The 11587-nt window shown below is 40.2% G+C and overlaps 1 protein-coding gene and 1 long non-coding RNA gene across 2 annotated transcripts; one reads left to right on the top strand and one right to left on the bottom strand.

Annotated features, from left to right (window-relative positions):
• The first annotated feature begins 241 nt into the window (after nt 1-241).
• Nucleotides 242-11102, top strand: LOC310879298. Its single transcript, XR_014570991.1, has 4 exons — nt 242-420; nt 2507-2542; nt 2663-2761; nt 11005-11102. It is a non-coding gene; the product is annotated as an uncharacterized lncRNA (long non-coding RNA).
• Nucleotides 7077-11057, bottom strand: LOC310879292 (CD209 antigen-like protein A). The gene is made up of 5 exons (XM_083793855.1): nt 10986-11057; nt 9686-9790; nt 8730-8875; nt 8230-8336; nt 7077-7438 (listed from the first exon to the last, which is right to left on the bottom strand). Exons 1-5 carry the CDS (start codon nt 11023-11025, stop codon nt 7315-7317), a joined length of 522 nt encoding a protein of 173 aa, XP_083649981.1. The 5' UTR covers nt 11026-11057; the 3' UTR covers nt 7077-7314.
• Nucleotides 11103-11587: the final 485 nt, after the last annotated feature.

Genomic DNA, 11587 nt, shown 5'->3' with positions numbered 1-11587 from the left:
TCTTCTGTCCACATTGCAGCATGCTGTGAGCCTGCTGGGTGTAAATGACAACGGTCTCATCTTCTGTCCACATTGCAGCATGCTGTGAGCCTGCTGGGTGACAACGGTCTCATCTTCTGTCCACATTGCAGCATGCTGTGAGCCTGCTGGGTGACAACGGTCTCATCTTCTGTCCACATTGCAGCATGCTGTGAGCCTGCTGGGTGACAACGGTCTCATCTTCTGTCCACATTGCAGCATGCTGTGAGCCTGCTGGATGACAACGGTCTCCGACGGCGGTGGCGCGTACGTCACGGCCTAAAAAACGATGTCCCTAAACCTTCCACGACACCTGCAACAGTCTCTGCCTTTCAAGAGCCAGCTCTTCGCTGGCGCTTGAAGACATCAGTCCAAGTGGTCTTTTCACTTGATTCAGTACAGGTCAGTTTAGATGGTAACGGGTACGGTCGCCCCTTTCCCATCTCTCCCCACTACTCTATCTAGCTGTAAATAACAAACATTATTCATGTTGGTGATTATATAAAAGGTATTATCATATTAGTTTATCATTGTTAAGTTCACTCTGTATATCCACGGGCATAATAGCATGATGATGCCATTACAAAACGTGGGCTAAACATGGAAGAAATGTGTTTAATAGAACGAAATGAACTGCTCCTAAATGAACTTAATTAAGCAGCCACCGTCTCTGTGTCATGTTATTCTTTAGAGAGTATAGAGATTACTGTACTCTATAGATTAATATACGACTACTATACAATCAAATAAATCTGTATACAAAATAATTTCAGAGAGGGAGGGAAATACTAAATTAACTGTTAACGACATTAAAAGATTTCACGGGGACGAGTTGATAAAGGGGCGAGTCGTTGGGTATTCGATCGAGCAGATCTACAAGCAGATCTACAAGCTCATAGCGTGCCACCGAGTGGCGCGCTACGAGCTTGTAGGTCTGCTATTTTTTTTTTTAATCGAAGAACGACTTTTTCAGAAAACTGTCATTTTCACACAGACCATTAATTTTTAGAATCTGATCTCAGGTCAGAATGGGTTTAGGTTTATTTATTTAGCATGTAGTACAAAAAATAGACAATAACATAATCAAAGAAACAAAAATACAATGCACGGAAGGGAAGAAGCCAGAAGGCTTATATGGAATCCTTTCCTGTAGGAAGAGGTCATTGGTTTAAACAGATTAAAAGTTCATAAAGAACAGTACACAAATCTACAAATGGCAAAGGGGGGCAGCTGTGCAGTAAAGAAATAAAAACACAGATTGCACAAAAAACAGAAATAAACAATACAACAACAAACACACAAAAGAAAATATAACGCATCAAGGTAAAACATGTAATCTACAGAGAGGAAAAAATAAGATATTTCTTTAGATGTTTTTTGAATATTGGCAAGGATAATGAGGATTTAAGTGAAGCATCTAGGGAGTTCCATAGATGAGGGCCTCTAAATTTGATGAAAGATTGATGTTTGGACGTGCGACAATAGGGTAATTCAAAATGATCTCTTTGCCTTGTGGGGTAGGAGTGAATGTCTGAAGTAACACGGAAGAAATTGTGAAAAGAAGACGGAAGGTCTTGTATGCATTTTTTGAATTTAAACATGAATAAACAGGTCTGAAAAACGTTTACTTTGTCAATGGGTAATAGTGAATATTTAATAAAGAGCGGGGCAGACGGCTCATACCGATTTGAATGTGAAATCATTCTCAGAAACCTTTTTTGAATGATCAGTAATTTAGTGAGATGTGTTGAATATGTAGCAGCCCAGACAATATTACAGTAATTAATATGAGGGAAAATTAAGCTATAATAGAGTTTTAAATGACATGAAGGAAGAACAAAAGGGCAGATTTTTCTCAATATACCAAAGCATCTTCATAGACTTCATATACATACGGTATCAATACTGTATGTTGTTTCCAATTTAAATGTTCGTCTATGACACCCAAGAATTTAGTATGGGGAACCTGGCAAATTTCAGAGCCATTGATTAAAATTCTAGGTTTTTCTTTGGGAAATGTTTTGTTTATATTACTAAAAATCATGAAGTTGCATTTATTTTATATTGAGGGTAAGCTTATTCAATTGAAACCATTTGAAGACATCCAACTATTCATCATTAACATGTTTAATGAGGGTGTTGAGGGTTAACCCATTCTGACCTGAGATCAGATTCATATGAGGTTTCCACTGGACACACACTGGTCTGATGAACCCATTCTGACCTGAGATCAGATTAAAAAAATGTCAGTCGTTCTTCGATTATTCAAAAATAGCGGACCTACAAGCTCGTATCGCGCCACTCGGTGGCGCGATATGAGCTTGTAGATCTGCTATTTTTCAATAGCTAAAGCATAACATGATGCTAACACCAAAATGGGTGCCCGTTCAGAATGGGTTAATAAAGGTTATCCAATGAAAATGTTTCAATCACACCTTTACATTACTAATTATAGTAATTCTCTCTCTCCCTCTCGTCCACATTGCAGCGTGCTGTTCAACGTTTAAGTGCAGGAGACACACAGGCCGAAGTCCCTCGGCCTGCTTTGATGTCCACAGCCTCCATGGTTCAAGGAGACACACAGGCCGAAGTCCCTCGGCCTGCTTTGATGTCCACAGCCTCCATGGTTCAAGGAGACACACAGGCCGAAGTCCCTCGGCCTGCTTTGATGTCCACAGCCTCCATGGTTCAAGCACCAGCCACTACTTCTGTCCCTGTTGCCATTTCATTGGAGACGGATGAGGTAAATGTAAATAATACTTTAATTGCTTCACCTGCTTCTCCCCTGTACACGCCACATGTCTTCACTGTAAATAAGTTGTCTACAATATGTATTGTAGTCCAAAACAATAAGTTGTCTACAATATGTATTGTAGTCCAAAACAAGACGACATTCATAGCCTTCCACCCCTTAGGGCCAGTTTTAACCCATTCAGGAAGGGAACCCCTTTTTGTGTTTTAAGCATTATGCTATACTACAGCTATTGAACAATAGCAGATCTACAAGCTCATAGTGCGGCACTCGGTGCTGCACCATGAGCTTGTGGATCTGCTATTTTTGAAACAATGGGAAAATATGGCGCAAATCTTTGAATATATTATATTAGTATTATTTCAGAGCGAACGTATTTAACTCAAATCTTTGCCTCTGTGGCGTCCCTGGAACAGCATATTTAACTCAAATCTTTGCCTCTGTGGCGTCCCTGGAACAGCATATTTAACTCAAATCTTTGCCTCTGTGGCGTCCCTGGAACAGCATATTTAACTCAAATCTTTGCCTCTGTGGCGTCCCTGGAACAGCATATTTAACTCAAATCTTTGCCTCTGTGGCGTCCCTGGAACAGCATATTTTCGGATGGGGGGGGGGGGGGGTCCCTGGAACAGCATATTTTCGGATGGGGGGGGGGGGGTCCCTGGAACAGCATATTTTCGGATGGGGGTCGGCGGCCATATTCGGATAATTCTGGGGGTCCTTGACATGAAAAAGGCTGAGAACCACTGACATAGAAACAGAGGTTTTTCAGAAAACCTTTAGTTTTCTGAAATCTTTTTGGGGTTTTTTTAGAATGGGCCTCAATCTAAATGGGTTAACCCATTCTGGGCGGGAACCCATTTTGGTGTTAGCATCATGTTATGCTTTAGCTATTGAAAAATAGCAGATCTACAAGCTCATAGCGCGCCACTCGGTGGCCGACTGACATTTTTAGAATCTGATCTCAGGTCAGAATGGCTTAATCAGACCAGTGTGTGTCCAGTGGAAACCTCGTATGAATCTGATCTCAGGTCAGAATGGGTTAACCTCTACTGTACACGTAGGAGAGACCACAGAGGGTGCGTTGACAGCGCAGTGTGAACGCAAACGCTGCAAATAAAAATATGCAAAAATGATGCAACTCCAACTCCATTGCATCGAGTACTGCAGTAGAGATGTGAATGCGAGCTTAAGAAGAATAGACAACATATTAAGGAACAAACATTTAGAAGTTACTGTGTGTGTGTGTGTGTGTGTGTGTGTGTGTGTGTGTGTGTGTGTGTGTGTGTGTGTGTGTGTGTGTGTGTGTGTGTGTGTGTGTGTGTGTGTGCGTGTGCGTGTGCGTGTGCGTGCGCGCGCAGCAGATGTCCAACAGTGATGGCTGTGTGTCCAGTAGTCGGAGCGTGTCGCCTCAGTGCCACATGCACATGGGCTCTGCTGCCCTCTGGAGGACTGATGGCGGCATGACACCCATGACATGCACTGAGACTGGCTGTGAGTAGCCTGGGCAGAGGGTATCGCTCATTTGTCGAGGTCCCGACGTGCCCTTGAGCAAGGCAGAAAATCAACGCTTGGCCAATCACAGAGACCCACGAGCATTGTCTGAACTGGGCAGAACGGGATGGACTCCAGTTAGAGCCACACCTTGGTTGAACCAGGCTGTAACCTATACTGTAGTCTGTAGCCTATACCATAACGTTATTGAACATAATCTGAATGAAAGATGCTAATGTATAAATGTATACGACGCTAAAATTGACGTGAGATAAAGGCATTACTACTACCTATCTGGCTGACTTACCAAATTTGGAGCGCATCTCTCTCTCTCTCTCTCTCTCTCTCTCTCTCAGCGCACACAAGCAATTATAGACATTGGAGAAATTTCATTCACATGTTTTCTCTCTCTCACACTTTCTGACAAGCAGATACATATTGTCCAATCAATACGTTTTGTTATTCAAATCTAGTTGATTGCTGTGATATCAATCAGATGGCAAATGATCATTGAGTAACGTTAGCTCTAACTCGCACGTTATGTGAGATCACATGTATCACATTTATAAAAGACCTTTAATATAGCCTGAATGGGCGCTCTCTCTCTCTCTCTCTCTCTCTCTCTCTCTCACTCCTTGTAACGACAGAACAGGAAGACGCAGCAGGCTCTGTGCGTAATGGGACTATATCGTTAGATTGGAAGACAATACAGTCTTTGCTGACAACACCAATTGAAAGTAGAGTTCCCAAGGATTATGGCGATTTTTTTGTAATTTTAAATATCGCTTAAGAAATGAGCGAGATATGCCTTATAGTAAAATGTCAGTGCAGGTCTTTGGCTACCTAGTGTGTGCAGTGCGATCCGCGACGGCACACCTATAGATTTTCATTCATTTCTCAGATCATTGTCATCAGTCATTGCAGTGCAAACCATTACATATAGCCTATATTAACTTCATAGGCTATTGTAGCCTACAATATGTGACATATTTCTTTCACCCGGTATTATTGATGTGAGTTGATCAAAACATTATTGCATATAATTAGAGCTGGGACTCGATAAAAAAAAAAATCTAATTAATCAGAGGCTTTGCGATTAATTAATCTAGATTAATCGCATTTTAATCGCATATCAATATTCAACCCGAGAACAGCGAGAAACCTTTTTTTTTATGTTTTTTGGTATCCCAGTGAATCAACGAATAGTGACTACAGGATATCACTCATTTTCAACATTTTACTGTCATTAATATACCTGTTGTGGAAATAATAAAAAGTCACCCCATTCTGTGTTGCCTAGAACTGGAGGTCTGGAAAAAAATTAGTAACAGTAACAAGTACATCTCAGTGACATCACAAAGCTGTACTTACTTCATATTGTTACTGTTTTTTGTCAGACCTCCAGTTCTAGGCAACACAAAATGGGGTGACTTTTTATTATTTCCAGTTTTCAGTACTATAGAAAAGCGCCCAGTGAGAAAAGTTCCGCGGTGAAAAAAAAGGTGCGATTAATTTATCTGTAGTTAATCGCGATTAATTTTTCTGTAGTTAATTAATCTAAATTAATCGCAATTAGTCCCGGCCCTACATATAATGCTTGACGGCCTGCTCTTGACTTTACTGTCCAGTGTCCATTAATACGTATTTATTCCCCAAGTGATTTATTTTAACCGTCATCAGTCTGCAATTTTATAATGTATTCACTTTAGCTCTGTTGTTATGAAAACATCATTAAGCAATGTAATCATATTGCGACATTATAACACTGCTGACATAATAATAATAATAATAAAACTTTATTTGTATAGCACCTTTCATGACATGAAATGCAGCTCAAAGTGCTGCAATGGAGAAAAAAGAAAAGAAAAGCAAGGCATAAACATTAAAAAACAAGCAGTAATGCAGTACAGTGAGGACATGAATAACAAAAAATAAAAGATCAATTAAAAGCAAGGGTGTGCTGTGCTTTAAACATGTCTACAGAGGCTGCCTGTCGAAGGTACAGTGGGAGTTTGTAGTCATCGCTACGTCATGTTGTAGTATTGTTTTGTATTCATCAGGATAATATCGCTACGTCATGTTGTAGTATTGTTTTGTAGTCATCAGGATAATATCGCTACGTCATGTTGTAGTATTGTTTTGTAGTCATCAGGATGATATCGCTACGTCATGTTGTAGTATTGTTTTGTAGTCATCAGGATGATATCGCTATGTCATGTTGTAGTATTGTTTTGTAGTCATCAGGATGATATCGCTACGTCATGTTGTAGTATTGTTTTGTAGTCATCAGGATGATATCGCTACGTCATGTAGTATTGTTTTGTAGTCATCAGGATAATATCGCTACATCATGTTGTAGTATTGTTTTGTAGTCATCAGGATGTAGTATTGTTTTGTAGTCATCAGGATGTAGTATTGTTTTGTAGTCATCAGGATGATATGCAACTTCACAGAATTACAAGTATACATTTTTCTTACAACCTCAGCTGTTTCATTCTTCACAGGATATATACATTATACACTCATACACAGGTGTACGGATGCTAACAAGGTGCGCTGCTTTTCTTTTCTACCTTTCATTACACAGTACTAGTAGGTTGTGAAATTTATGAATGTATGAAACATAACCTTTTGGCTACATTTACTATGTGTATGTTTCATTGTGCTGGGTGGCCAATAACGTTAGTTGAAGCGTTTTCTTTTTACAAATTTGCTACATTTCATGATCTAGATTAACGTATGAGTAAACTAAGGCACCAGTATTTGTTTCAGATGTTAGGTATATGTGCAGTATTTATGACGTATAAAGATTTTGTGTTGCCAAAATCAATATAACACATTTTACAAGCAAAAACGGCAGCACAAGATTTTCGGTTTTTGGTTACATACTTTTATATACATTTCTTGGCCCGTGACAAAATACTGCAGGATATTATGAGTAGAACTTTTAACCCAAAGTTCAGAAGGGTATTATCTATGAAACAATGGGGCCGTGGAAAGGGGGCGGGGCAGGGCTGTGAGATAGGCCTATTACTAGTGAATGCATAACACTAGAAAACCATTTCACAAATCCAATATGACTTTTCCCCACACGGTGCGTCGATCCATCCTCCATTATAACCCAAAGCACAATCTTCTCGTCCAGCACCGTCAGGCTCACCAGACCTCCAGTACCTGTAGAAGTAGAAACATTTAATGCATTTTGGACTGATATCGATTTAAAAAAAAGAAAGCCTTCTAAATCCTAACATTTCTCTGAAAAGCCTATTTCTCTATGTCAGTCGTTCTCAAACATTTCCATGTCGAGGACCCCCAAGGTAACCTGACTCCGTCAGACAGGCTGCACCTTCTATGGTCATTTTTTAATCTCGTTTAACCCATTCTGAACGGGCACCCATTTTGGTGTTGGCATCATGTTATGCTTTAGCTATTGAAAAATAGCAGACCTACAAGCTCATATCGCGCCACCGAGTGGCGCGATACGAGCTTGTAGGTCTGCTATTTTTGAAAAATCGAAGAACGACTGACATTTTTAGAATCTGATCTCAGGTCAGAATGGGTTAATCAGACCAGTGTGTGTCCAGTGGAAACCTCGTATGAATCTGATCTCAGGTCAGAATGGGTTAAAAACACACATGTTCTCCCTGGCCTTTTAACGGTGCCGGAGATTAGCTGTACACAGACGGGCCGACACACAGACGGGCCGACACACAGACGGGCCGACACACAGACGGGCCGACACACAGACGGGCCGACACACAGACGGGCCGACACACAGACGGGCCGACACACACACGGACACATACACACGGACACATACACACGGACGGAGTCCAAAACATACTCTCTCCCAATGCCTTTGGCCTGGTGGAGACAATAATGTGAAATGTAGTTTGCTGAAAATAAATGAATGTAAAATGTTTTCTTTAAATAGTAGAGTAGAATAATGTAAGGTAAAGTCTTACGTTGGTGTGGTCAGTGGTGTTCCATCCACCCACTTCCACACTCCTTCTGTCTCGCTGTCGGTCAATCCAAGCCACACAACACTGCCAACGTATCTGTCAACAAAGACCTGGACAGAAAAGCAGCTTGGTTACTGAAGTACAAAGCATTTAACCATTAGGGAGGTCTTAACGAAGCCCTTTTTCAATGTAACAACTTATTGATTAAACATTCATTTATTAGTGAATTAAAATGTCAGGCCGCCCCTGCACGCATGCACGCGCACACGCGTGTATTTCAGTCAGGTTGTTCACATTTACCTCAATAGGAAATGCATCAAATGAAATGCATGGTAAATCTTCAAATGAAACAAAAATATCTTGTGTTAGATTTACGTCTACACTATAAATATATAGCTATAGTTTCCTGCTCATTTTGTCGTCCTCCAAATCCTACATTTACAAGGGGTAGATCCACCAAACAGGGCACACTCTCTCTCTCTCTCTCTCTCTCTCTCTCTAACCTGTTCTTCTCTACTGTTGATGACCACCAGGTCAGCTCCTTGGTTCTGACAGTCTTCTCTGCTTTGCTGCCATGTTTTCCCGTCAGTAGTTGTATTGTAGGAGTAACAGCTGTCTCCAAACGTCGTCCATCCGGCGATGGGACACCCTGAAAAACATCAAACGGGACATTTACTGATGGATTTTCTTTTTTTTTTAATATATTTTTTTTATCCCACGATTTTGTAACCCATTTTTCACCCCCTGTGTCAATCATCTAATGTGATCCTGGGCTCTACACACCCTCCACCAACCTAGTCCCCATATATGGGGGACAAGGGGAGAGCAACGGACTTGAACTCATGCTTCCTTCATGCCTGAGTGTCCAAGTTGCTCCTTGTTTCCTAGTTTCCCTGGTTGGACGTAGCCCGTGGAAGGAACACGTTATTCCAACCAGTTCCTTTCCCCTCCATCAGGCGCCCCGGCTGGCCAGGGGGAGGCAGTTTAGAGACCAGTTCCTTTCCCCTCCATCAGGCGCCCCGGCTGGCCAGGGGGAGGCAGTTTAGAGACCAGGATTACTGCATGTTTTGAGGGTACCTACTGATGGATTTCCAAAGCACTGATGAGCAATTCTAACGCGTGCAGTTGTAATAATAACAGTAGTCAGAGATGGAGTGGAGGGTAAAACTATTCACTTATTATATCAATGGTGTTTTCTACTCCACACATTTAGCCTATACTCAAGTATACTTTTCTGGTGTTTTAGTGAAGTATTTCAATGTTTGTGACACTGTATACTTCTATTATATATACTCTTAGATATAATATTAAATTGTTTTTATTCCACTGCGTTTATTTGACACCTCTATAGTTACTTCATAGATTTAGATTATTAATAAGTAACACCCCCCCTGGTAATGATTACAATATCAATAATACACAATTTAATATTTATTCAAAATATTTTTTTACTTCTCACCTAATGTCTTAAATTTCAGCCTCTTGACTTCACTTTTCAGTTGGCTTATCTCCAGGGTCAGGTCAGTCTTCAGTTGGGTCAGGTCAGTCTTCAGGTTGTTGTTGGCTACAACAGAACAGACACAGATGAGATAGGATTCAACTTTAGTGTCAGCTTGCACTGACATTTGTGACCAGATTTGACTGAGAGACTGCCATCGCGCACATTCCAGCTTTTCACCAGAGGAGATTTTTTTTTTTTTTTTTTTTCCTTTTTCAAAATGAGTTAATAGCACAGGCAGACTCTTCACATACTAGAGCATGTCTGAAATAAGTGTCAAAACTAAAATTGACATGCAAATATGAAAAAAATGCTTAAATATGTAGCTATTGTAATGTTAGAGACCACAGAAGTGAACCTTTCAAGCCTGTTTTCTCAACTCGCTGTTTTCTGCAAGACATCACTCTATAAGCCATATCTCCAAAACTGGTGGGTCAAACTGAACAACCAATATGTCAATTTGAAGCTATGATTCCCTGCTTTCATAGGACATGAAAAAACAAAAATTAAAAAAAATCCAATGGCAGTCCCTCAGTCAAATTTGGTCACATTTGGTTTGCGTCCATGACGTCACCGTTCAAGATACAGACATAAGACACAAACACAATACATTAACAAAAGATACATTACAGCACACAAATCACAGAAGCAGACATGTGAACAAGAACCATAGAACATATCCTCTTCATGGTTTCCCCATTTTGGTTTAACCCATTCTGAACGGGGAACCCATTTTGGTGTTAGCATCATGTTATGCTTTAGCCATTTAAAAATAACAGATCTACAAGCTCATAGCGCGCCACCGAGTGGCGCGCTACGAGCTTGTAGGTCTGCTATTTTTGAAAAATCGAAGAACGACTTGACATTTTTAGAATCTGATCTCGGGTCAGAATGGGTTCATCAGACCAGTGTGTGTCCAGTGGAAACCTCGTATGAATCTGATCTCAGGTCAGAATGGTTTTAAAAGCAGAACAGACTGGTGTACAAAAGAGTTCTTTAGCCTGTTTTTCATATATTTAGCGACTCTAAACCGCCTCATGGAGGGCAACTGATATTCATCATTTAAAACATGTAAGGGGTCAGAGGTCATTTTTCATTTCATTTTTTACAGAGGTCGTTTTTCTGTTCATGATGAACAGGAACGACTTCCTTTATCATACTTTACAGATGCAGAAAAAATACACGAGACATACGAGGAAAGGAAGCAGTGAGAATGATACTGTAGGTCAATGTTTGACCCGACATAGACTTTAATCAATACCTGCTTTGTGTTTCTGCAGTTCCTCCACCAACTCTTCCATCTTGGTTTCACTCGCAGACAGTCTGGAAGCCATATCTGGAAACATGTATAATCACACAGACCACTGATATGTGAAATTATTACTCCATATCTGACATCACATGTATAATAATCACACAGAAAACTGTCATCACATGTATAATAATCACACAGAAAACTGTCATCACATGTATGTAATCATACAGAAAACTGTCATCACATGTATGTAATCACACAGACAACTGACATCACATGTATGTTCACACATAAAACTGTCATCACATGTATGTTCACACAGAAAACTGACATCACATGTATAATCACACAGAAAACTGACATCACATGTATGTAATCATACAGAAAACTGTCATCACATGTATGTAATCACACAGAAAACTGTCATCACATGTATGTAATCATACAGAAAACTGACATCACATGTATAATCACACAGAAAACTGACATCACATGTATGTAATCATACAGAAAACTGTCATCACATGTATGTAATCACACAGAAAACTGACATCACATGTATAATCACACAGAAAACTGACATCACATGTATGTAATCATACAGAAAA

The sequence above is a fragment of the Protomyctophum parallelum genome, assembly GCF_964188405.1.
Source record: "Protomyctophum parallelum genome assembly, chromosome: 21".
In the NCBI taxonomy this organism is placed as follows: Eukaryota; Metazoa; Chordata; class Actinopteri; order Myctophiformes; family Myctophidae; genus Protomyctophum; species Protomyctophum parallelum.
Note: the sequence above shows the minus strand (reverse complement) of the source record. Positions and strands in the feature narration are given on the sequence as shown.